This window comes from Erinaceus europaeus, chromosome 7 (assembly GCF_950295315.1).
Source record: "Erinaceus europaeus chromosome 7, mEriEur2.1, whole genome shotgun sequence".
In the NCBI taxonomy this organism is placed as follows: domain Eukaryota; kingdom Metazoa; phylum Chordata; class Mammalia; order Eulipotyphla; family Erinaceidae; genus Erinaceus; species Erinaceus europaeus.
In genome coordinates, this window is record NC_080168.1 from 71,802,294 (window position 1) to 71,829,011 (window position 26,718).

General features: G+C 46.6%; 1 protein-coding gene across 1 annotated transcript; it reads left to right on the top strand.

The window, feature by feature from the left end:
- The first annotated feature begins 325 nt into the window (after window positions 1-325).
- On the top strand, window positions 326-18,802 carry GJA3 (gap junction protein alpha 3). Its single transcript, XM_060194748.1, has 2 exons — window positions 326-451; window positions 16,416-18,802. The coding sequence occupies exon 2, from the start codon at window positions 16,437-16,439 to the stop codon at window positions 17,517-17,519; it is 1,083 nt and encodes a 360-aa protein (XP_060050731.1). The 5' UTR covers window positions 326-451; window positions 16,416-16,436; the 3' UTR covers window positions 17,520-18,802.
- Window positions 18,803-26,718: the final 7,916 nt, after the last annotated feature.

Sequence of the window (26,718 nt, forward strand, 5' to 3'; positions counted from 1 at the left end):
ATGGGGCTAAGGGGTGTGCAGGGGCACAGGTGCAGCTGAGGTGCAGAGACGGGGTGCGGGTCTGGGAGGAGGGAATGGGCGGGCAGTGTGCTGTTGGGGTGCAGGCTGAGGTGCAGGGGTGTGCGGGACACAGGCGCAGTTGAGGTGCAGCAGCTGGGATGCGGACCTGGGAAGAAAGGTGTGCGGGGCACAGGTGCAGTTGGGATGCGGCGGTTTGGTTGCGGGTTTGGGAGGAGTGGGTGGGCGGGGCAGTGTGCTGTTGGGGTGGGGTCTGGCCGAGGCTTGCGGGCCTGGGCGGGGCGGGGAGGGGCGGGGCGAGGCGGGGCCGGGAGCCAGGCGCCGACCCGGCGCCCGGCGCGGGATGGCGGCCGGGGTGGGGAGGCCGCAGCCAGGCGCGGGGGCTCCCGTGTGAGCCCCGGGGTAATCGGAGCTGCGGGCGCGCAGGAGCGGGGTAAGCGAGCTGGGTGAGCGGGGCTCCTCCGGGGGTGGTGGTGGAGCTTCTCTTGGGGGTTGGGGGGCTGGGGTGTCAGGGTCCCGGGCCAGCGGGGCGCTGGGCTGCGGGAGGGCCCGGGGGTGTTAGGGGCAGGAGGGCTCCCAGGCACTCAGAGCTTGGGCTCGAGGCTCGTGGATTGAAGAGGTGTGAGGACCTGACTTGAGTGATTGTGCTCCCTGAACCCGGCCGTTTCACCCTAAGTCTTCTAGTGAGAAACTTTCTGAAGTTTTATTCATTTCAAACAAAGGTTAGCTCTGAGTGCATGGCCGACAGGACCCCCCCCCCCTCCCTGAACCCATATGAGCGCGGGTCTCGGGTGTCTGCGATGAGGCCTGCAGCCGGGGTCCTCTCAGCCCTGCGCCCCTGCCGAGGGCCCCGCGCCTGGCGCACCTGACTCTCCAGTGGGGCCCAGCCAGTATCTGGGAGCCTGAGAGACAAAGGAGGCGGTGGGGAAGGGGGGACAAGGGGGACTGCAATATTTATCAAAATTTGGCCAAATACCCCCCAAAAAGACGCTGCCCAAATAGCCGAGACGTGCTTTGCCTGGGTTTTCAGTCTAATAAATAAATAAAGCAAGCGATGGTGACTTGATGGTGCTTTAGGATGCGCGTGGCTTGGCTGGGAGCTAACATGAAAAGAGGAAAGAGGACGGGATGTGGGGTGGAGTGGGGGTATTTTCCAAAGGTCTAGGGTGTGCATAGCCGACCTCACCGGGTTTGGCGACTTCAGCGCTGGCTCAGCAGTTTGGGGTGTGTTGACATAAGCAGCTTTCCCCCCCCCCACCACCACCACCACCAACCACGTGTTTCTGTACTGAGAGTCACAAAAAGGCTGGAACCTCAGTGGCAAAAGCTAGGGGCCCCCAGGGGCCTGGGCTGACAGGTGGCCGCTGCCTGTACATATGTAACAAAGTGGCCCTGTGTGCCAGCAAGTAAAAGCACTCGGGACACCTGGAAGATCTAAGACCCTGAGTTTCAGACGGAACTAAAACCAACTTGACAGTGAGCTCTCTAGGCTCATACTTAAAGCACATGCATCTGACAGCTGGAGTTGAGTATGACACATTGAAAGAGAGCTCCTGCGATGTAATCAGATACCAGAACTTTCTAGGGGAAAGGCATTTAAGGAGGGGTTTTTTTGTTGTTTTGGTTTTGGTTTGTTTTTTGTTTGTTTGTTTGTTTGTTTGTTTGTTTTTGGGTTCCAAAAACTTGGTCCTCAGGATTTATGAACTCAGTTGCTATGGACACAGCCTTCTACCAGCACCACTCCCCCCACCAAGCCCCCCTCCCCACACCCTCATATATAGGCCATCACCAGCCTATGTACCTTTGGTGGTATATTTTAATCAGCTGGCTTGGAGCCTGTGTCTCCCACAGTCTTTGAGTGACGGTGCTGAGACTAACGACAGTGTCTTCACTTTCTCAGCATCTTCAGTGGGTGGGTTGCAGAACTACCCCTTCCAACCCCCATGATGGGTGTGTGAAGTGTGTCCTGAACCCAAGAAGGGAGAGAATCTATTACATCAGACAGGTGTCTGAAGACAGCTGCTTTTGCAGGTACAAGCTAGTGCTTCAAGCCTGTATCTTTCTTATCCATTTTCATTGTCACAGTGCTGGGGAATTCTTCACTGTGGTGACTTGGTTAGAACTCTGCTGCTTGCTTTGTAAAAAATTTCTGCCTCTTCAAAAAAGGAACAACTGGGGCCAGGCAGTGGCACACCTGATAGAGCACACACATTATCTAGCATAAGGACCTGGGTTCAAGCCCCAGCTCCCCACCTGCAGAGAAGCTTCACAAGTGGTCAAGCAGTGCTGCAGGTATCTCTGTCCTCTATCTCCTTCTCTCTTGACTTCTCTCTGTCTCTACCCCAAAAAAAAAAAAAAAAAAAAGCTGTGAGTAGGTAGACTTGTTCTGCAGGCACTGAGACTCAGCAATAACCGTGGTGTCAATATTTTACTGGACAGAAACAGTGAAATCAAGAGGGGGGAAAAGGAGATTAAGAAAGGAGAAAAAGGCATCTGCAGCACTACTTTACTACCCATGAAGCTTCTGCCCTGTAGGTGGGAAAAAGGGTTTAAGCCAGGGTCCTTGCACATGGTAATACGGGCACTTGACAAGGTACACTATCACCCAGCCCCTAAATATTTTTTTAAAAATTAATATTTTCCTTCTGCAAAAAGTTTTTTTTTTATCGGAACATATAATTTGCTGCCTAAATGAAATCAAGTTTTGGCCACTAGGCAGAAAAGCAACACTGACATCTGAATCTGCTTTCAAATAATGCCCATTTAGAAGACCATGTAGCTCAACTGTCCTTTCCATGCCTGCCGTGATGAACAGCTGGGCTGGAAGGAGAGAGCTTGACAGCTTACAGTCTTCTCCGAGTGTGTTTCTAAACATAGTTAGTTGGGAGGTGTGGTGGAGAGACAGAACTCAGAAGGCAATTACAGCTAAGCAGAGTGGTGATGGGAGGAGTCACTGGGAGGGGCAGGTGGTTGGGAACTGTACAGCAACTTGTGGGGCTCCCTCTAGGCCTCTGTTTCTCCCTCTGTGTGATGGGGGGGGATATAGAAGTACATAGGGAAAGAGCCAAAGAGAGATACCTGTAGCCCTGCTCTACCACTCATGAAGCCCTCCCCATAGGTGAGGACTAGAGGATTAAACCCAGGTGCTCACACATGGTAATGTGTGCACTCTACCAGGTGCACCACCACCAGGCCTCAAAGCTCAACCACTTCTTTTTTTTTAATTTTTTAAATTTTTATTTTATTTATTTATTTTCCCTTTTGTTGCCCTTGTTGTCTTTTTATTGTTGTTGTTATTGATGTCGTCATTGTTGGATAGGACAGAGAGAAATGGAGAGAGGAGGGGAAAACAGAGAGGAGGAGAGAAAGATAGGCACCTGCAGACCTGCTTCACCAACTGTGAAGAAACTCCCCTGCGGGTGGGGGCCTCGGGGCTCGAACCAGGATCCTTATGCCAGTCCTCACGCTTTGCACCATGTGCACTTAACCTGCTGTGCCATCACCGGACTGCCGCTCAACCACTTCTAAGGATCTTCTAGTTGGGGGGTGCTGTGGTCCCACTCTTCTCAAGCAAATAATGATTTGTGAAGCTGTCATTTGGAATTATATGGGGAAACTGGCTTTAAAATGGGCCTCTTGTTCAACCAAGCCAGCATTCACATTGCTGAACTCTCGTTTGAAACCTGTCCATGCCCTGGCCCAAGCACAGGTGTATTCAGTCACTCCTATAATTTTCTTTATTGCCATGTCCCCTGTCCCCAAGCCACACTTTAGAAAAGGGGGATATTGAATTCTATTTGAAATTCACTATTTTCCTTTTTACTCTTCAGCAGTTCAATGTGGAGTACCATGAAACTTCACACTGAAAACCTAAATAAAAGATTTGCCTAAGCGGAAAATGGGGATGGCATTATTCGAATAAATCTTTCAGAGAAGCCACTTCAATGCTTGCTGTGCCCAGGCATGATTAGCATAATGCGATGGGCAAAACATAAACATGTGGAGGCTTTACAAAGGGTTATGTTTCTAATTTTGCTTCAAATCATCAGAGTGTCTCTGCCATTGTTAGTGAAGCTGGGCCAGCTCGTAGTGTGCTGACTTTGTGCTAGAACTCTAACTCTCAGTGTTGTGACTTAAAACTGAATTCTAGATGAAGAACGTATGACACACAAGTATTTCAGGCATGGAAAACATGCTAGGTGTCTTTGACACTCTGAACACAGTTTGTCTTTTGAACATGCATTTGTTCATTCATTCATTCATTCATTCATTTATTCATGGGAGGAAGAGAGAGAAGCAGAATATCACTCTGGCACATGCAATGCTGGGGATAAAACTCAGGACCTCTTGCTTTACCCATTGCACCCCTCCCTGGGTCACTGAAGACATTTGTTTTTAAACTAAACAGTTTAAATTGCTTCTGACTTAAATTTTCCTCTCCTTGAGTTCTTAAGATACAGGTCAACAGCTAAAGCAAAATAGATGAGTGCTTTCTTCCCTCTAATGAGAGGTGAAAAACAGGAACTGTGTTTACCTTGGTCACATAACAACTCAAGATTACAATGAGGGGATGGTATTCAAGAATGACTGAAACTCCTAGGTGAACATAGGCACCATCTAATTTATGTGTTACCCACACATTCCTATTTAATATGAGTGATAAGTGTATTAAAATATAATTTAAAAAAGCAAATTCCATGGGCACCAGGCAGTGGTGCACTGGGTTAAGCGCTCATAGTATGAAGTGCAAGGATCTGCACAGGGATCCTGGTTCGAGCCCTGGCTCCCCACTTGCATGGGGTGGGGGGTCACTTCACAAGCAGTGAAACAGGTCTGCAGGTCTCTCTCTCTCCTCCCTCTCCTCCCCCATCTCCCCTCCCTTCTCAATTTCTCTCTGTCCTATCCAATGAAAAAAATGGCCACCAGGAGCAGTGGATTCCTAGTGCCAGCGCCAAGCCCCAGCAATAACCCTGGCAGGAGGAGAAAAAAAAAAAAAAAAAGGCAGTATGAAGCGAAAGGACCTGCGCAAGGATCCCCACCTCCTTGGGGGAGAGGGTCCCTTCATAAGCGGTGAAGCAGATCTGCAGGTAATTCAATAAAAAAAAGAGGGTGAAAAAAAAAAATGAGAGTGGGGGTGGGGGGAGGCCTCCAGGAGCAGTGGATTCATAGTGCTGGTACTGAGCCCCAGCGATAACCCTGGAGGCAAAAAGAAAAAGAAAAAAAAAGAAAATTCCTATTTCTGAAGATCTAGTGTCAACAGTAATGTGGTCCTATCAGTGGCTTACAAGGATTAGTAAAGGAAGTAGAAAATTGGTGTTTTATGAATTCACGAAATCTTTTGGTTCTGAGTAATGTTTCCTGCCACAAGAAGTTAGGTTGTAGGTCAACAAAGTAGCTCACTTGGATAGTGTGCTGTTTTATCATGTGGGTGACCCAGGTTCAAGCCTGTCCCCTGCCATATTGGAGGAGGCGTTGGTGCTGCAGTGCATGGCACTCTGTCTCTCTCTGCCTCTCTATATCAAGAAAGAAAGGAAGGAAGGAAGGAAGGAAGAAAGAAAGAAAGAAATGTAAAGAGAGAGAGAGAAAGAAGAAAGCAGGTATTAGCACAATGTGTCTTTCACTTAAAATTAGGGAAGGAAACCTTGAAATTATAAAATAATAAGTAACTGTACATTGGGGAGTCGGGCGGTAGCGCAGCAGGTTAAGCGCTTGTGGCGCAAAGCACAAGGACCGGCTTAAGGATCCCGGTTCGAGCCCCGGCCCCCCACCTGCAGGGGAGTTGCTTCACAGGTGGTGAAGCAGGTCTGCAGGTGTCTGTCTTTCTCTCCTCCTCTCTGTCTTCCCCTCCTCTCTCCATTTCTCTCTGTCCTATTCAACAACAATGACATCAATAATAACTACAACAATAAAACAAGGGCAACCAAAAAAGGAATAAATAAATATATATAAAATAAAAAATAAATAAATAAATGTACATTAAAATACAGAAGACCCTTAATATGTATATTTTATAGTAATACCTTCAAGTATTAAAATCTACATTATCTATAAAAGATAGTTGCAAAAGAATTTTTTATCTTTTTATTTATTTACTTATTACTGGATAGAGACAGAGAGAAATTGAAAGGGGAGCGGGAGAGAGACAGAGAGACATTTGCAGCCCTGCTTCACCACTTCTGAAGCTTTCGCCCTGCAGGTGGGAACCAGGAGCTTGAACTAAGGTCCTTGCACCCTATAGTGTGTGTACTTAACCAGGTATGCCACCACCTGGCCCTGATAGAAAGGAATTTTTTATATTTATTCTCTACCCTCTTAAGTACAGCATATATGATATTAAAAAAATAGCAAAATTGGGAGTCAGGCTGTAGCGCAGCGGGTTAAGCGCAGGTGGCGCTAAGCACAAGGACCCGCATAAGGATCCTGGTTCAAGCCCTGGCTCCCCACCTACAGGGGTGTCGCTTCTCAAGCGGTGAAACAGGTCTGCAGGTGTCTCTTTCTCTCCCTCTCTCTGTCTTCCCCCTCCCCTCTCCATTTCTCTCTGTCCTATCCAACAACAATGACAACAGTAATAACTACACCAATAAAAAACAAGGGCAACAAAAGGGAATAAATAAATAAAAATAAATATTAAAAAATTTAAAAAAAAACAAAAAAATAGCAAAATTAAACTCATTTTTCAAGCACTCAGTGTTAGTTCTTCAATACATAGTATTTGGAAGAAAAGGAATCTAACTACAAACAGCATATCTTCAGAATCATAAGAAAATAATATAATAATTTTATGCCAATAAATTTGAAACTTAGATAAAAAAAATTTCAAATAGGTAAAAGTGATTAGTAGTTAATAAATAGCATGTCTGTACATGTCAATAGTAGTTAATGACACTGAATCTCTAATCTAACCTTCCTTCTATCCCCCTTAAAAAATAATAATAAGGGAGATGGGGGTAGATAGCATAATGGCTATGCAGAGACTCTCATGCCTGAGGCTCCAAAGTCAAACTGATCAGTGCTCTGGTAATAACTAAATAAATAAATAATAAAATAATAAAGTAAGACATTAGTCTGAACTCTTTTAGAGTATTCTTACTCAAGCTTACTCAGAGAATACTTCAGGCTAAATAACTTTCAGACTAAAATTTGGTCACATTACAAAAAATATATAGATAGATGATAGATAGATAGATAGATAGATAGATAGATAGATAGATAGATATTGAGCCCAGTCTTAGGTATGAACAAACAAATTGTGCAAAATAGGGGCCAAGTGGTGGTGTACCTGGTTGAGTGCACATGTTAGAGTCTGGGCCCCACTTGCAGGGGGAGGGAAAGCTTCACAAGTGGTGAAGTAGGGCAGTAAGTGTCTCTCTCCCTATCACCCCCTTCCCTCTCAATTTCTGGCTGTCTCTATCCAATAAATAAAGATAACAAAAAAATTATTTTATTTTATTTATTATTGCATAGAAACAGAGAGAAATTGATAGGGGAGGGGGAGAGAGGCAGAGAGACACCTGTAGCCCTGCTTCACCACTTATGAAACACTCCCCCTGAAGGTGGGGACCAGGGGCTTGAACCTGGGTCCTTGTGCACTGTAATGTGTGCACTTAGCCAGGTGTGCCACCATTTGGCCCCTATTTTGCACAATTTGTTTGTTCATACCTAAGACTGGGCTCAATATTTTTTTTATTTTTTTTTTTTGGTAATGCCACCAAATTTTAGTCTGCCTGGCCCCAGAAAAAAAATTTTAAGAGTTATTTTAAAAAAACAAAATTAAGTTATTGCAAACTGATTTTGAGCTATGTTAACAATGAAATCCTGACCAATAGGCTAGGTTACATCACCACCTAAAAATCACAATAGATGCAGGGGAAGGAAGGTACTCTACTAATCCAATATTCATTCATGTTTGAGAAAACTAAAACAGGCAAAGTCTTGGCAGATAGTGGAAGGAAATTTGGTTAGCCTGACACAATCCAGAACATCACACTCAATGATAATGTTGCCTGTTTCTCTGGTCCTTGTGATCTGTACACTCAAGAACAGGTAGTGGTCACCAAGTTCCACAAAGGAGAAGAGAATGAGGCATTGAGGTTTTATAGGGCAAGTTTATTTGGGGCAGAGTAACCCTCCCAGGAGGGAAAGAATAGGAGAGAAGAGGGGCTCCCACAAGTAACAGGAGAGAGCTCTAGAGTAAGGTGCCCACATTGGGCTCCGTTATCTCTTCTGTCCAGGTGAAGGCTTCATAGGCTGTGCCCATATTCACCCAGTCAGCTCCTGGTATGGCCTCTCTGGTGTTTGCATGGAAATCTTGTCCTCTGCACAACTGGGTGTGTGGCATCTTCTGCAGCTTCATGAGTGCTGATTGACTAGTTGGAACATCTTAGAGCCTTTCTCCCTACCTGCTGGCCCTGTCCCTGCCTGTTTCAATAACATTTTAGAAGCATTCATGCTAAAGAAAGAAATTTTCAAAGATGTCATCACTTCCACATTGTGCCAGGAATCCTGGCCAGAACAAGAAGCAAGAGCAAGGGGAGACAGCATAATGGTTCTGCAAAAAGACTCTGGGGTCCCAACAACACAGTAAGCCAGAGCCGAGCAGTGCTCTGGTAATAAATAAATAAATAAATAAATAAATAAATAAATAAATAAATAAATGGAACTGACAGGAGTTATGCAGTCAAGAAAATGGTTCAGTTGGACTTGCATGCCTGAGATTCCTGGTTTGATCCCCAAATCAATGCCCTGGCTTCTTTCTCTCTGTCTCACCTGAAACACATTCTCACTCATATGTAGTAACTAAAATAAATCAAAGAAAGAAACAGAGAAGGAAAGAGAGAAAGGTAGAAAGGAAAGAGAGAAAAGTAGGAAGCATAGAAGGAAGGGAAAGAGGAAGAGAGAGAGCCAGGAAGACGCCATAATGGTGATGCAAAAGGCTTTCATACCTGAGGTTCTGAGGTTCCAAGTTCAATCCCCAGGACCACCATAATCCATAGCTGAGCAGTGCTCTGATCAAAATCAATTAAGAAGAAAGTATTCAAAAAATAAAATAGGGCCAGCAAAATAGATCACTTGGATAGTGCACTAATTTGCCATGTGTACAATCCAATATCAAGCCCGGTCCCTACATCATTCAAATCTTTGGTGCTATGGCCTCTTTCACTCTCTCTGCCTCTCTACCTCTCTTCCTCTCAGTCTCTATCTAAAATAATAAAAATAACAATAGTCAGAAATTAGGAAAGGAAGAGACAAGTCTTAATAGATTATTTGATCACATGTTACATACAAAAATCTAAATGAATCTCTGAATTGGAGCTTGCAAGACCTTTCTAACAGGTTGCTGGGTATTACTAATATCACTGCAGAAATTAGAAAAATAAAAGAGCTACGTAGAGCAGTTATGAAGCATCAAGGAGTAACAGTCTAACAAAGGGGGCTGAGTGCTCTGTCCTGGTCACACCTTGGGGGGGGCAGTTGTGCTCGCCAGCCAGGGGTGAATCTGATCCCACTGCAAAGAACAAAGCAAAGGACAATGCAGTGTGACTCCTCAGTGGACTGTAGTCTATCACAGCAGATTTGTGGACTCATCAAGGGGGAGGAGGGAACACTGAGGAGAGAGTGGGGATCTCAGTCCCTATGGTGGAACAGGTGATGGTTTGATGGAAGGTAAGATCTTCTGATCCCTGTCTTGGGGAAATGTGGGACTGGACCCTTGTGACAATAATCCTGTATATCAACATCCCCTCAGTATTGTGATACTGGAGTTGTGCTGGGGAAAGGAGGGATCAGGTGGGGGTTAACCTGGTAGAATGCACACTGTTGCGCTCAAAGACCTGAGTTCAAGTCCCTGGTCCCCACCTTCAACTGGGGGTGGAGCAGAGCTTCACAAGTAGTGAAGCAGGACTTCAATTGTCTCTCTATGTGTCTATTTCTATCTCTGTTTTTATCTCTATTTCTCCTTCCCCTCTCAATTTCTCTCTCTATTGGAAAAAAAAATATTAAGGTCACTGGGAATAGTGGACTCATCCTGTAGGCACTGAACCCCAGCTATAACTCTGGTATCAATGAAAGAAAATTAAAAATAAATCAAAATGAAAGCTCCCACTTCCTGGTAAGCAGTTCCTTGTTGTCCCTCTGGGTCCTCCCAGGGATGCAGAGGCTCCCCAGGGCTTAGCTTCATCTCCACCACTACCACCACCCCCACCACCGCCCCCTGAAGTGCTCAGTGTTTATTGGTGACTCCTGGATGTTTATCTCCGGTCCAGCAGGCACTTCCAACATAACTCTTCCAGAATCACTTCTGAGCCTCTCTCCAGGCCTCTGCTTCCCTCAGCTCATTTTGGCAAAGGGTGGGTCTTTCAACTCTCTACCCTTTTTCCCACTTGCCATGTCCCAGCACCCCAGTGCACCCATAGACACTTTCTGCACCCCCAGACCTAGCACAACAGCTATCATAGCCTTGCTGGTACCTTGCCCTTGGGACCACCTACTCCTGTCCTTTGTCACTTGGAGCAAAGGCCAACTCCCTCACAGCTCTCTGTGGTGGCCTGTTTGCCTCCCAGTGAGGGCAGACCCAACTCTCTGATTCCTGCCACCTCCATGTTGGCTAGAGTCCCCATGGTGCTGGTTCCTGGGGAGCCCTCCCTCAAAGTCACCCCCCCCTCCCCACTATCTGTCTTCTCTGTACACAGAGCCCTTGGGGCCACCCCCAGAGTGTGGACTCCATCTGCACAGTGTGCCCTCATTGGACCTGGGTGTAAAAGGTTCCTGTGGTGCTCATCTTACCTCCCCTCCCCCTTGCTGTGACACCCTCTTCTCTTAAGGACCCCAGTTCTGCTCTTGCCTGAGGAGGTGACCCCTGCTGACCCCTCTTATAAGCCTGTCAGTGTTTCAGGAACCTTTGCCCCTCAACCACTGTGTGTCCTGGTTCCAGCCTCCCTTTCTTTCACACTCCCCAGTCCCCCACACCTGTCTTAGAACCTTCCTCATGGCCTCTGCCCTGCTTTCACCAGTACATGCCTTCTTCTGCCCAAAGACTCACTGTCCTCTCAAAAGATTGTTTTGTGGCCTCTGATTTGCTCCTGCTTCCCTCACTACACTCTGTCTCTGTCATTGTCCCAGCCTTCTCCCCAACTGGTTCCTCAAAGGCCACCAATGGCCACCAAGGTGGGAGATCAAAGGCCTTCGTATTACCATCATTCTAGAATGTTCTGAGGAATACTGATCCTCTTAGTCACCTTCTTCAAATCCCTCTTGTGGCTTCATCCTTTACCATTCTCAGGAAAGACTATTAAGATGCTGTAACATTGAGACAAGTCCCTTCTGACCCTTAGTGCCCATCTGCTAGCTCTACTCAGTGGCATAATTCTGTAGAGAACCTTCTAGACGATTTTTTCTAGAAGACATTTAAATAGAGCAAATAGGTCTCCAGAGCACAGATCGCAGAAGCATAGACATGGGTGGGAGAGCTTGTGGAGCTCACAGGGGCGTGGGGAGAAGAGGGGGCCCTCTCCCTGGCTGACTGAGAGGGAGAGACCCTTCTAGAAGCTCCAGCCACAACCTGCCACCTTTGTGTAACACACACACACACACACACACACACACACACACACACATGGGCTGCTGTGCACTGTGAACCTCCTGGGGTACCCCTGCCTGTCCCTAAACCCCTCATCTTCCATTCTGTCCCTTCACAGTCAAGCTGTGCTGGGCACCAGCAGCGTTGAAACTCCACATGCTCTGAGTTGGTGAGCTAGCTCACCTGGACAAGACACTGTTTTGCCCTGTACCAGGGAAGCACTCTCCCTCTGTCTCTCCATCTCTGTCTGAAGAAGCCAGCTTGAAGCAATGAAGTCCCATTGATGACAATAAATAAATAAATAAACTAACTCCACCCTCCCACCCTGTGTTTTAATGTTTATTCTTCTCTGGAGTCACTAGCACCTGTCTATTCTTTGGGCCTTACTGGCCCTGTTTTGGATCAGCTACCTAAAAAGTACTCAGGGACAAAGAGATAAGTCACTCAATAGTGTGCATCTTACCATGTGTGAGACCCTGGGTTTGAGTCCAGCACCACATGACAGCACCATGGAAAATAATCAGGGAAGCTCCATGGATGGTGGAGCAGTGCTACAGTCTCTCCTCTCTCAGCACCATGGACAGCACCCAGGAAGCTCCATGGATGGTGAAGCAGTGCTACAGAGTCTCTCCTCTCTCAGGACCATAGACAGCATCAACAGAGCTGGAGGGGGGGCTGTGGTGTCTCTTCTTCTCCCTTTGTCATCACCATGGACAGCACCAAGGCAGGTGGTGCACACTGTGTTTTCTATTGTGGTTTTACCGGGGATGTAGCTGCAGAGAACTGAGCAGAAGAAAGCCATAATGAAGGAATCAGGAGACTTCTCCCCAGAGGAGAGCTTCACACAATCTCAAGCATGGTCATTCATCTTTTATGATATATATCTGGGGCCTGTTGCTGGAAATACAAAGAAATGGGAACAAATGAAAATTGGGCCCAGATGCCTCACTCGGTGGAGTACACACATGACCATGTGCAAGGACCTAGGTTCAAGCCCCTGGTCACCATATGGAAGCACATGGGTGTGGGGAGCTTCATGAGTGGTGGAGCAGAGCTGTGGTTTGTCTCTCACTCTGTCTCTTACCCTCTATCAAAAAGAAAGAAAAAGGAAGAAACAAAGAAAGAAAGGAAGGGAGGAAGGAAGGAAGGAAGGAAGATCTAGGAGTGGTGGACTCATTCAGACACCAGCCTCCAGCCATAACCCTGGGGGTAGGGTGGGACTGAGACTCACCCAGAAAGCTAACTTATTGGGTAGAGTGTATGCGTTGCCATGCTTAAGGCCCAAATTGGAACCCTAATACCACCAGCCCCATGAAAAAGTAGCCCCAAGCAGTGAAATTAAATGTGTATGAGGCACCAGTTCCACAAGATAATAATAATATATATAATAACAGAGGGAGTCGGGCAGTAGTGCAGTGTTAAGCGCAGGTGGCATAAAGTACAAGGACCGCGTAAGGATCACAGTTCGAGTCCCCAGCTCCCCACCTGCGGGGAAGTCAATTCACAAGTCGTGAATCTGTAGGTGTCTATCTTTCTCTCCCCCTCTCTGTCTTCCCATCCTCTCTCCATTTCTCTCTGTCCTATCCAACAACAATAATAACTACAACAATAAAACAACAAGGGCAACAAAAGGGAATAAATAAATAAATATTATAAAAAATAATAACAGAAAGATAAATCACCCAGTCCTCAGAAGCACTGCAGTTAACAGTTCGTTATCATTCCTGCTCTCCCTTTTCCTGTCCAGACATATGAAATGAGTTTAAAGTCACTAGCACTGCCCTCTAGTTTTGTATCAAGCTATGCCACTTGTCATTATAACATGAGTATTTTTTCAAGATCTTAATGCTCTTAGAAGTAGATTTAATGAGTGCCTGGTATTTTATGAGTTAGAAGTAAATCATGGCTCTTCACTTATGTCTGACATTATAAGGGATTTTTTATTTTTTGTAATATTTTATTTATTTAATAGAGAAATTGAGAAGTAAGGAGGAGTTAGTGAAGGAGAAAGAGGGGCCAGATGGTGGTGCACCTGGGTGAGTGCACAAATTATAATGTGCAAGGACCAGAGTTCGAGGCCTTTAGTCACCACCTGAAGGGGGAAGCTTTGCAAGTGGTGAAACAGTCCTGCAGGTGTCTCTTTGCCTCTCTCCCTCTCTGTCTACCCCTTCCTTTCGATTTCTGGCTGTCTCTATCCAATAAATAAATAAAGATAATAAAAAATTTAAAGGTTTTTAATTTAAAAAAATAATGAGAGAGGGAGCAGGAGAAAGAGAGACACCTGCAGTACTGCTTCACTGCTCCTGAAGCCCACCCCCCCCACACACACACACACAACAATTGGGGACTGGAGGGTTGAACCCAGGTCCTTGAGCACAGTAACATATACATTCAACTATATGCATCACCATCCAAGGCTACAAATATGCCAGAGTAATGCTCTGATGTGTTCTCCCTCTCTATGTAAGTAAATATTTTTTAATTGAAAAAGCACAGGTAGGGGATGTAGAGCAGGAGTTTCTGTTTCTTTACACTGTATAACACCATTAAAGTAGAATTATATGCAGCCCAGGAGGTGGCACAGTGGATAAGACATCAGATTCTCAAGCATAGGGTCCCAGGTTCAATCCCTGACATTGCATGTGCTAGAGTGATACTCCGGTGTTCTCTCTCTCTCTCTCTCATCTATCTCTATCTCTCTCCTATTAATGAATAATGAAATAAATATTTATTAAAAAAGGTGCTGGGTGGTGGCATACCTGGTTGATGCACATGTTACAACCAGTTTGATCCCCTGATCCCCACCTGTAGAGGGAAAGCTTCACAAATGGTGAAGCAGGGCTGCAGCTGTCTCTCTGTCTCTCTTCCTCTCTATCTCCCCCTTCCCTCTCAATCTCTGATGGTTTCTATCTAATAAATAAATATTTTTAAAAAATTCAAAGAGTAGAATTATCAGTCAAAGCTCATATCACCCTTCCATCCTTCCCCTCCACAGCCTGTGATTCTCAGCAGGAGCACAGTGAGGGCATGAGAGCAGGACTCATAGTCCTCTGGGAATGGGAGGCACACACACAAACCTCCCTCAGGGAAATGCCAGCAGTGCCCTTTGAAGAACTATCCTTCAGTCACACTGTGTCTTGCCAGCTTTTTGTGACCAGCCAGGACATCTGAAAAGCAACAGGGAGAAACATTCAGCAACCCTACCCCTGACCCTGGCCCCCAAGGATCTTTCCAGAAAGACCACCACAAGTGTTCTCTGCCCTAGGTGTCCTGCTTAAACCTAAAAGAACAAGTTGCAGGCATGAGCCCTGGGCTCAGGGCTGGGAGTGAAAGGCCACTGTGCATCCAGTGGTTCAAGTGGGACTGAACTAACTCCACTAAAGACAGAGCAGCGGGTTGGGGTTCTGCAACAAGACTCTCATACCTGAGGCTTCAAGGCCCCAGGTTCAGTCTCCAGCACCACTATCAGCCAGAGCTGAGCAGAGCTCTGGAAAACAAAAAAGCTGGTGGCAAGTCTCTTTCTGCCTTTTGAACTGAAAGAGTTGCCCTGGCACGGGAAAGCCCCAGTGATGACAAAAAAATAAAAATAAAAATAAAAGAGAACTGGGAGTCCGATGGTAGCGCAGCAGGTTAAGCGCACATGGTGCAAAGTGCAAGAACCGGCGTAAGGATCCAGGTTCGAGCCCTGGCTCCCCACCTGCAGGGGAGTCGCTTCACAGGTGGTGAAGCAGCGCTGCAGGTGTCTATCTTTCTCTCCCCCTCTCTGTCTTCCCCTCCTCTCTCCATTTCTCTCTGTCCTATCCAACACCAATGACATCAGTAACAACAACAATGAAACAAGGGCAACAAAGGGGGGGAAGAAGCAAAAATTTAAAAAGAAAAAGAGAGAGAGAACCAGAAAATGGTGGGAGAGGCAGTGGAGTGACATTACGGGTTCCGTAGAGTAGCACTGGGGTGGTTGGTGAGACCTGAGAGATAGTCTCTGGTCTCCTGTAAGCAGTAATAGGGAGGCTTGGATCTGACCCCAGTACCAACTGTTTGAAGAGTGGGGTGGGGAGTTGGGAAGCCAGTGGAGGTAAGGGAGGGAGGGAGGGAGAATGCTCCCCAGCTCTGGGATCACAGGTGAAGCAAGAACTTGACTGCCACTGGCTTCTCTATGCCAGCACTTGTGTGAAGGACCAGCTTGATGGACATAGGGGCTGTGCACAGGGCTATCACTCTGTCAGGCTGGTGGATAAGGTGGCAGACACAGGCATATGTGTGCACACTTGTGGACACACCGGTGGGCACATGCACAATGCATTCCATGTGTTTGCATGTATGTGTTCATGTACATGTATGCCAACATGTGTGTGCATAGATGTACGTGTATTATGTGTGTGCATAGATGTACATGTGTTCCGTGTGTGCACGTACATGGATTGTACATGTCTACGTGTGTGCACATGCACTGTGTGCGCATACATGCTTTCACCAATGTGCAGTGTGCCCACACGTGATTATATTGTATGATCATGCACATGGGTGTTACATGCTTATACAAGAATTACCAGTGTGTTCACAGGTGTGCATGCATGTGCATTTTATGTCCATGCACTGTGCAATGTGTGCGTGCATGCATGCATCGCACATCTGTAAGCGCAAATGCAGGTACGTGTCCCTGCCCTCACCAGCATGTGCACATGCACTCACATGTGGACTCACGCAGTCTTCCTGGAGATTGCAACCCTGCCCACATGTGGAGTTGGAGGCCTTGAGGCCACAGCTCTTGGAGGTGGGGGTTCCCTAGCGTCGGAGGCTGACCAGCGCTGTTCCCTTGCAGGCAAGCGAGCAATAGGGAGCGATGGGCGACTGGAGCTTCTTGGGGCGCCTGCTGGAGAGCGCACAGGAGCACTCGACTGTGGTGGGCAAGGTGTGGCTGACCGTGCTGTTCATCTTCCGCATCCTGGTGCTGGGCACGGCGGCCGAGGAGGTGTGGGGCGACGAGCAGGCCGACTTCACGTGCAACACGCAGCAGCCGGGCTGCGAGAACGTGTGCTACGACCAGGCCTTCCCCATCTCGCACGTGCGCTTCTGGGTGCTGCAGATCATCTTCGTGTCCACGCCCACACTCGTCTACCTGGGCCACGTGCTGCACAGTGCGCGCCTGGCTGGCTCGGACCCGGGCCGCGTGCGCATCGCTGGCGCCCTGCTGCGCACCTACGTCTTCAACATCATCTTCAAGACACTGCTGGAGGTGGGCTTCATCGCCGGCCAGTACCTGCTGTACGGCTTCCGGCTACTCCCGCTCTACCGCTGTAACCGCTGGCCCTGCCCCAACACTGTGGACTGCTTCATCTCGCGGCCCACTGAGAAAACTGTGTTCATCATCTTCATGCTGGCGGTCGCCTGCCTGTCCCTGCTACTCAACATGCTGGAGATCTACCACCTGGGCTGGAAGAAGCTCAAGCAGGGCGTCACCCACCGCAGCGCCAGTCCCCAGGCCCCCCAGGACCACCTCCTGGGGCCCCCCAAGCCTGGAGACGGAACCCCCTGCCCCTCGGCCTCTGGGGGCTCCCTAAGGGGCTCCTCACCGCCAACAGTCACTGATTTCAAACTGGGAGGCCTGACCAAAGCACCTGCAGGGCCCCCAGGACAGGCTGGCATCCAGCACCTGCTCATGGCGCAGCAAAACTGGGCCAACCAGGCAGCCGAAAGACACACTTCCTCCAGGAAGGCCTCCTTGCCTGTGTCCACTCCCACAGCCCTGAGTCCCCCAACCCCTGGCCAGACGCTCCCCCCGGGGGACCCTGAGCCATTGTTCCTGGGGGACACTGAGCCAGCCGTGGCAGTGGAAATGTACACACACCCTTTGCTTGTGGCTGAGGCCAGCCAGGCGGGGAAGGTCAGCAGCGGCAGGGTCAGACCCAGCGACCTGGCCATCTGAACCAGCTGCTCCAGACACTGCTCCCCAAAGGTCATGAGCAGAGGCGGGGGCCTGAGAGGGAGTCAGAAGACCAGGCAATGTAGGGAGGAGTGTGGGGGCAGGGGGCAGAGTGTGAGCACCTTTTATTCCTTAGCTCCTCCAGCAAGAGGTCACAGACCCCCTGCACTCGGTGCTATCTCTGTTTGTGGCTTTAACTTAGAGTTGAATTTGGGCTCCCAGCCAGGCAGCCCTAAAAAAAGATTTCCGAGCAAAGCCCGGGACACCCTGCCTTAGGGCCTCACAAGTGCCTAGCCAGGCCCAGGGGTGGTTGGCCAGGAGCAAGGGACACTGCCCCAGAGGGGGCTAAATGACAGCTTAGCACGTGGGCCTGAGCTATTTCTTTTCAAAGGATCTTTTTGTGCTTTGATCTGCCTTGTACAGATGTGCTGGTGTCCACCCCATCATACACATATACACACACACATACACACTTTCCATCTCTCAAGAGAAATACAAGAAAAACAGTGTTAGCAAAAGCAGATACTGACCAAAGAACATATGGACCCATCTCATTACATGCAAGTTGACCAGTAGAACTTTCTGGAAAAAGAGATCCTTTAACTTCCTGTGTCAGCCAGTTACTTGATGAGATGGACTATAGTGAATTTTTTAAAAAGTGGGGTGGAGGGCATAGGAGAAATTTCACTGTGTTGCCAATACTTGAAGTTGTGAAGCTTGAGAATGCAAGTTTGACTTCTGCTGCCAAAGCATTTATTTATATGGATGAGCCAAGGACTTCTTTTTTTTTTTTTTTTTAACCAGACCGAATAAAAGTCTTCCAGTTTCCTAACCATTCTGAGCGACTTGTGTGCTTTCTGGGGTGTCAGCAGCAACCTGTGGGTTTGGAAGCTCCGCCTGTCATTTCACTGGTCCCTGCTGGCAAGGAAGGCCATTTGTGTCTATGGGTGTGACTGAAGAGGACAGAGTCCCTTACCGCCACATACCACTGTCCCTCCTGAGTCACTGCTGGTGTCTGTTACTTTTCTCACCTTTGCATTACAAAAGGACACAACACGGTTTTTTTTAGTCCCTGAAACTTTATCACCACAGATCAACTTTCTTTTTCTTTTTTTTTTAATTAGGCTTACTGTTTATTTTACCAGAACACTGATCAGCTCTGGATTATGGTGGTGCAGGGGATTGAACCTGGGACTTAAGAGCCTCAAGCATGAGAGTTTCTTTGCATAACTATTATGCTATCAACCCCCATCCACAAACCTTTTTTTAATATTTATTTATTTATTCCCTTTTGTTACCCTTGTTATTTTATTGTTGTAGTAGTTGTTGTTGTTGATATCGTTGTTAGGACAGAGAGAAATGGAGAGAGGAGGGGAAGATAGAGAGGAGGAGGGAAAGATAGACACCTGCAGACCTGCTTCACCGCCTGTGAAGTGACCCCCCTGAAGGGGGGGAGCCAGAGGCTCGAATTGGGTCCTTGCCTTTTGTGCCACCTGTGCTTAGCCCACTATGCTACCTCCCAACTCCCCAGCTTTCTTTTTCTTCATATAGAGAGAGTGAAAGAAACCACAGCACTTAAGCTTCCCCCAGTGCATGGGACCCAGGCTCCAACATGGGCCGAATACATGGCAAAGCAACACACTATCCAAGTAAGATTTTATGCTGACCCGAACAAGATTTTTGATGGTTCATTAAGGATGAAAGTTATAATGGAGAAGTATTTTCTAGAAGTGTATTGGAAGATGTTTGGCAGGTCAGGTGATGACTTTTATAAAATTCTTACTAAAATTTCATGTTTGTGCTAAGTTTCTTTCCTAGACTAAACTGTGATTGAAAACAAGTGCTTATGAGATACATAATATAAAAGGGGGTGGCGGGGAGTGGGGCAGTAGCGGAGTCAGGCAGTAGCGCATCTGGTTAAGCGCAGGTGGTACAAAGCATAACAACCGTTTTAAGTATACCGGTTCAAGCCCTAAGCTCCCCACCTGCAGGGAGTCGCTTCACAAGTGGTGAAGTAGGTCTGCAGGTGTCTATCTTTCTCTCCCCCTCTCTGTCTTCCCCTCCTCTCTCCATTTCTCTCTGTCCTATCCGACAACGATGACATCAATAACAACAACAATAATAACTACAACAATAAAACAAGGGCAACAAAAGGGAATAAATAAATATTTTTTAAAAGAGGGGACTGGCATTTTAATGACTAATTCTGTAGTTGCATCATTGCTTTCATTAATAGACCCCTGAGATGGTCTTCAAAACAGCAATTTTAGGTATAATAAGGCACTGGCAAATAGCTCACTTGGATAGTATGCTGTCTTGCTGAATGAGTTACCCAGGTTGGAGTCTGGCCCCCACCTCAGTGGAGAAAGCTTCAGTGCTATGATCTCTCTCTCTCTCTCTCTCTCTCTCTCTGTCTTTATGCTTCTATCTTTAAAAAAATAGATATATGAGAGGGGGTGCTGCCAGGCAGTGCACCTGGTTGAGTGCGCATGTTATCATGCACAGAAACTCAAGTTCAAGCCCCCACTTCCTACCTGCAGGGAGGATGCTTCACAAGCAGTGAAGCAGGTCTACAGGTATCTCTCTCTCTCTCTCTCCCTCTCTATCTCCCCTTCCTCTCTCAATTTCTCCCTGTGCTATCAAGTAAAATAGAAAGAAAAATAAGTAAGTAAAGGGAGAGGGAATGGCCAGAGGGAGTGATGGAATTGTAGTGCCAGTACCAAGCATCAGCAAAAACCCTGGTGGTAATAAAAATATAGATATAAGGGGCCAAGCAGTGGCACACTTAGCTGAGCACACATGATACAATGCATAAGGACCTAGGTTCAAGCCCTTGGTCCCTACCTGCAGGAGGAAAGCCTCATGAGAGGTGTCTTCCCTCTTTATCTCCCTCTTCCCACTCAGTTTCTGTTTCTGTGCAAAAAATGAAAAAATAAAATAAATAGCTATAGTAAAAGGCTTAGATATAACACATTTTAAACTTTCAAAAGATCTATTTGTTTACTAATGAGAGGGAGAGTGGAGGAGAGAAAGGGAGAACCAGAATTAGTCTGGCAAATGTGATGCAATAGGTTGAACTCAGGGGCACGGTGACGGTATTCTGCGCATTGCGCCCCGCGCGCGCTCCCTGGCGGTAGAAAGCTGAGATGCAGGTTAGCAAAACTAGGTGCAGGAGCCTGAGGGGGTGGTCCAAATGTCTTTGAATGCCGGCATGCCATGTGACACTTAGGAATTTACATGGTCTTGGACCCACAGAGAGGTCCTGGAGACTGGTGGTCTGGGAGATTGTGTAATGGATACAGCACTGGACTCTCAAGCTTAAAGCCCTGAGTTTAATACCCAGCATCATGAATGCCAGAGTTATGTTTTGGTTCTCTCTCTCTCTCTCTCTCTCTTTCTCTCTCTCTCTCTCTCTCTCTCTCTCACACACACACACACACACACACACACAAATAAATCTTTTTATTTTTTATTTATAGGGTAGAGACATGAAAATTGAGAGGAGAGGGGGATAGAAAGAGAGAGAGAAAGAGAGACACCTGTAGCACTGCTTCACTCCTTGGGAAGCTTCGTCACTGCAGGTGGGAAATGGGGGCCTGAACCTGGGTCTTTGAGCATTATAACATGTGCTGTAATAAGATAAAATTCTCCACACAGAAGTCACAGTACTCCACGTGAAGTCGAGTAGTTGAGTATGAATTTTATTTAAGCCTACTCAGCTGAGGGTCCAGCCCAGGGATGACTCAGTCAGGAGCTACCCAAGGACTGAACGCCTAAGCACAGTCACAAGCATCTTTTGATACTTTTGGCAGCATATGCCAGCATTGGTTACATACAATATTTTGCAGTTTCCAGGACTTGGCTTATTTATCTGAAATCTTATGACTGGGGGTCTTTTAGGTTTGCACCACATCTTGGTACAAAAACATCTTGTTTTCCCAGAAACAAATGTCCTGCCTTACTGAAAGCAGTGAAGTTTACAGAAGCAGAAAGTTAGCATTATTCCTACTCTAGGTCTGGTAAATTTTTAATCATTCTATTGTTCTGGTGCCTGAATACTATCTGGATTTGTCTCTGAACTACGCTAGCAATTCCTTGATTATACATGTACCCATTTTTCCCTTGATTATACCTCTACCCATTTTTAACCCTCACAGTACACTCAGTGCCCCAATGCAGCCTAATAAACCTTTTTTAAAAAATGACCTTGGGGGGGTCGGGTGGTAGCAGCGGGTTAAGCACATGTGGTGCAAAGCACAAGGACCAGTGTAAGGGTCCCAGTTCGAGCCCCCGGCTTCCCACCTGCAGGGGAGTCGCTTCACAGGCAGTGAAGTAGGTCTGCAGGTGTCTATCTTTCTCTCCCCTTCTCTGTCTTCCCCTCCTCTATCCATTTCTCTCTGTCCTATCCAACAACAATCAACATCAACAACAGCAATAATGACCACAACAAGGTTGCAACAACAAGGGCAACAAAAGGTGGGGGAAAAAATTGCCTCCAGGAGCAGTGGATTCATGGTGTAGGCACTGAGCCATGGAAGCAAAAAAAAAAAAAAAAAGATCTTGGAGGTGGCACAAAACCCCCTTAAGTTAGAGGGTATCCCGGTTAAAAGTTCTAAATTCTGCACAATTCCTTCCAGGCTACATGACTTTGGGAATGTTTTTTCACCTCTGAGGCTTTTCTAGATGCCTATTCACCTCTGAAAAGTAGGGAGGGCATGGTGAGAGACAAGAAGAGTGTGTGGAGCATGCTGTGCACAGTGCCCAACCCACCAGGGCGGCAGATAAGCTCAGTGGGAGTAAACACAAAGACCCAGGCAGGTCAGAATCTGCTCACACCTCCACAGCTTTCCCTGTGGCCTTCACTGAAAGACCGTTTAGTGCAGTAATATGTGACATCAAGGATTGTGGGGACACTGAGGGCAGCTCACTAGCTAGAGTGAACACACTGCCATACTGAGGTCCTGGGTTCAAGCCCATGGTCCTGACCTTTGGGGAAGCATTATAAGCAGTGGAGCAATGCTGCTGTCTCTCATTTTCTATCTCTCTCTGTTTCGCACCCTCTCTTGGGGAAAAAAATGGCCATAGGAAATGGTGGAGCAATGCAGGCACCAGCAATAATGCTGATGGTAAAAAGGATATATATATATATATATATAGAGAGAGAGAGAGAGAGACTGAGATTCAAATGTAAGAGAACCCCGGTTTTTTAAAAGGTTTACTTATCAATGACTGGAAGATCAGATCACTGCTCAGCTCTGGAAAACCAATGGTGGGGATGGAATGTGGGACCTCACACATAAGTCCTTTGCTGTACTACTTCACACCGGGTGAAGCGCACATAGTAAGAAGTGCAAGGACCTGAGCAAGGATCCTGGTTCAAGCCCCCAGCTCCCCACCCACAGGGGAGTGGCTTCATAAGCAACGAAGCAGGTCTGCAGGTGTCTGTCTTTCTCACTATCTTCCTCTCCTCTCTCAATTTATCTCTGTCTTGTCCAATAAAATGGGGGAAAATATGGCCACCAGGAGCAGAGACACTGACACAAAGCCCCAGCACTTGGGCTGGTAAAATAGTTCGCCTGGACAGTGCTCCTGCTTTGCCATATATGACAGGTTCGAGCCGGGTGCCCACTGCACTGAAAGAAACATCAGTACTGTATTCTTTCCCTCTCTCTCTCTCTCTCAAAAAGTTATCCAGGAGCAACACATACATGTGATCCGCTCTCTCTCTTTCTTTTATTTTATTATTTATTTTTTGTTTGTTTGTTTGTTTGTTTATTGCTTCCAGAGTTATTGCTGGGGCTCAGTGCCTGCACTATGAATCCACTGCTCCTGGAGGCTATTTTTTCCCTTTTGTTGCCCTTGTTGTTTATCGTTGTTATTGTTGTTATTATTGCTGTTGTTGTTGGATAGGACAGAGAGAAATCGAGAGAGGAGGGGAAGACAAAGAGGAGAAGAAGGGAGTCGGGCGGTAGCACAGCAGGTTAAGTGCACGTGGCGCAAAGCATAAGGATCCCGGTTTGAGCCCCCAGCTCCCCAGCTGCAGGGGAGTTGCTTCAGGTCTGTAGGTGTCTATCTTTCTCTCCCTCTCTCTGTCTTCCCCTCCTCTCTCCATTTCTCTCTGTCCTATCCAACAACAACAACGTCAACAACAATAATAACTACAAAAGGAAATAAATAAATAAATAAATATTTTTTAAATAAAATAGGAGGAGAGAAAGACAGACACCTGCAGACCTGCTTCACTGCTTGTGAAGCAACCCCTTGCAAGTGGGAAGCTGGGGGATTGAACACCAGTCCTTGTGCTTCGTGTCATGTGCACTTAACCCGCTGTGCTACTGCCCGGACCCCATCCTCTCTCTCTTCAGTGTTATTAATTTCCATATTTAATGTATTATTTTAGAATGATATTTCTCTTTTTAATGTACTCATTTAATTTGATGTTACAGAAATTGAGAGGGCAAAGGAGGGGAAAAGAGAGAGGGAGGCCTGCAGCACTGCTTCACTGCCCATGAAATTTTCCTTCTGCAGGTGGAGACCAAGGAGTACCACTGCCTTTTTTATTTTAGATAGAGATAGGGAGAAAGAGGGAAGAGAGAGGAAGTGAGGGAGAGGGACAGGGAGAGAAGCCACAACTCCAAAGCTTCCTCCAATGCCGTGAGAACTGTGCTTGAAGCCGAGTCACACACATGGCAAAGTAGTGCATTGTCCAAGATAACTATTTCACCAGCCCTTGAAAACTTTTCTTAAGTTGTACTATTTTATTATACTGAACCTATGCATGCTTTTTCCTCTGGATTTCTGTTTCCTGAGTTGAACTATTATCCCTGGCCACCCTGGAAAATCCCAACTATTCTCTCTCCAAATCATTCTCTTTACTTCTGGAAAAGCAGTCAATTTAGTCCCAACAAACTCATTACAACTTCTTTGTCTTTTTCTTCTTTCTTTCTTTTTTCCCTTTGCTCCTTCTTTCTTTCTTTCTTTCTTTCTTTCTTTCTTTCTTTCTTTCTTTTTCTTATTGTCCCAGACCACTGCTCAGCTCTTGTTTATGATGGTGCTGGGATTTAAAACTGGCAGCTAAGAGCTTCAGACTTAAAAGTTATTTGCATAACTATTATGTTGTCTCCTCAGCCCACAACTCCTCTTTATAACTTCATTTCTGCCTCTTTGTCCAATTCTCTGCATAATTTACTCTGATACACTTTCAGTTCTGCTAAATCTGCTATTTCTTCTACCCACCACACTTCTAATGGTAATCCTTATGGTCGGTGGTCCTAAAAGTTTGGTTTTAGAGCCAGGTGGTTGTGTGCCCAGTTGACCACACATGTTACCATGTGCAAGGACCCAGGTTCAAGCCCTTGGTCCCCCCCTGCAGGGGGAAGTTTCAGAGGTAGTGAACAGTACTGCAAGTGACTCTCCTCTCTCCCTATCTCCCCCTTCCCTCTCAATTTATTTTTGAATTGTATCAAATAATGGGGAAAGGAAGGGGAGAAGAAGGGAAGGGAGGAGGAAGGAGAGGAAGGGAAAAGAGGTCACTAAGAACAGTGAATTTATTGTGCAGGTACTGAGCTTCCAACAGTAACCCTAATAGCAATTTTTAAAAGTTTGATTTTATTCACTTTCTAATCTTGTAACTATTTTGATTGTTATGTGAGAATCCTCTCCCTCACTTCAGTTAACACTTGTTTTGTGCTCCTATGTTCCAACCTCAGCACCAAGAAGTCCTGGGGCCTCTCCTGGGATGTGTCTCTGCTAATTCTCACTCACTATTGTCTGCGTGTCTAGTGATAAAGCTTGGTGAACTTTTGTTCTCCAGTGCTTTATCTGTTGGAATTCTTTGATGTCTAGCTGTCAGTTTGGGGGTATTATTAACTCAGGAAGACTTGGCTACATTGTGGCTGGAGAGGAACAGAGAAGATATTTGAAGGGATCACAGCTGAGGGTTTTCTATAATTAATGAAAGGTCATTCCCCCCAGAGCTCCAACAGCCCCATAAATCTCAAATAAACATAAATAAGTAAGTAAATAAATAAATACTGGAGGGCTTGGAGAGACAGCATCACCATAAGCCAGAGCTGAGCAGTGTTCTGCTCTCTCTTTCTCTTATCTATATCCGTGTGTGTGTGTGTGTGTGTGTGTGTGTGTGTGTGTGTGTGTGTTATGTATAGATCTTTCTCTCTCTCTCATTTAAAAAAAATGAATAAAATATCTTTTTTAAAGCTGGACCAGGTTGTGGGGGGAGATAGCATAATGGTTATATAGGAAGACTTTCATGCCTAATGTTCCAAAGTCCCAGGTTCAATCCCCCACACCACAATAAGTCAAAGTTGAGCAGGGCACTGATTAAGAAAACAAAAGGGAATCGGGCGGTAGCGCAGTGGGTTAAGCACATGTGGCACGAAGCACAAGGACCAGCGTAAGGATCCCGGTTCAAGCCCCTGGCTCCCCACCTTCAGGGGAGTCGCTTCACAAGCGGTGAAACAGGTCTGCAGGTGTCTATCTTTCTCTCCCTCTCTTTGTCTTCCCCTCCTCTCTCCATTTCTCTCTGTCCTATCCAACAATGAATGCCATCAACAACAACCATAATGACCACAACAAAGCTACAACAACAAAGGCGACAAAAGGAGGGGGGGGGAATGTCCTCTAGGAGCAGTGGATTCATGGTGCAGGCACTGAGCCCCAGCAATAACCCTGGAGGAAAAAAAAAATTAATGAAGCAAAACACATTACTTTGCAAATAAAAACATCAAAGCTTTAGAATTTCGCTGCCCAGAGGTAGACTTTACCCACACTTGTATCTTCTGAGTACATCCTCATACAAAATAGGGAGCACCTTGGGTATGGCCTTTGGCATTTTTCCTCTCTTCATTTACAAACATTTATCCACATAAAGACACTTCATTGAAAATTAAACTTTTCAAAGCATGCTGATGTCCTACCACAGAAAGGATAACAATTGCCCACCCCCCAACCCCCCGAGAATGCAATAGTTGGCATTTGTCTCTAGCTTGGGGACTGTGTTCTCTTATACCCATTGCCTGGAATATTTCCCCATCATTATGGAGTCTCCAGGATGAAGTCTTAACATGGAACAACGGGCTGGGTGGGCTGAGCTCTGGACAGCGCTTGAGCTCCTGACCGAGTGTCAGTTATCTGGACCCACTGACCTGGTTCATCTGATAGTCAGGAAGCCACCCCACCCCAG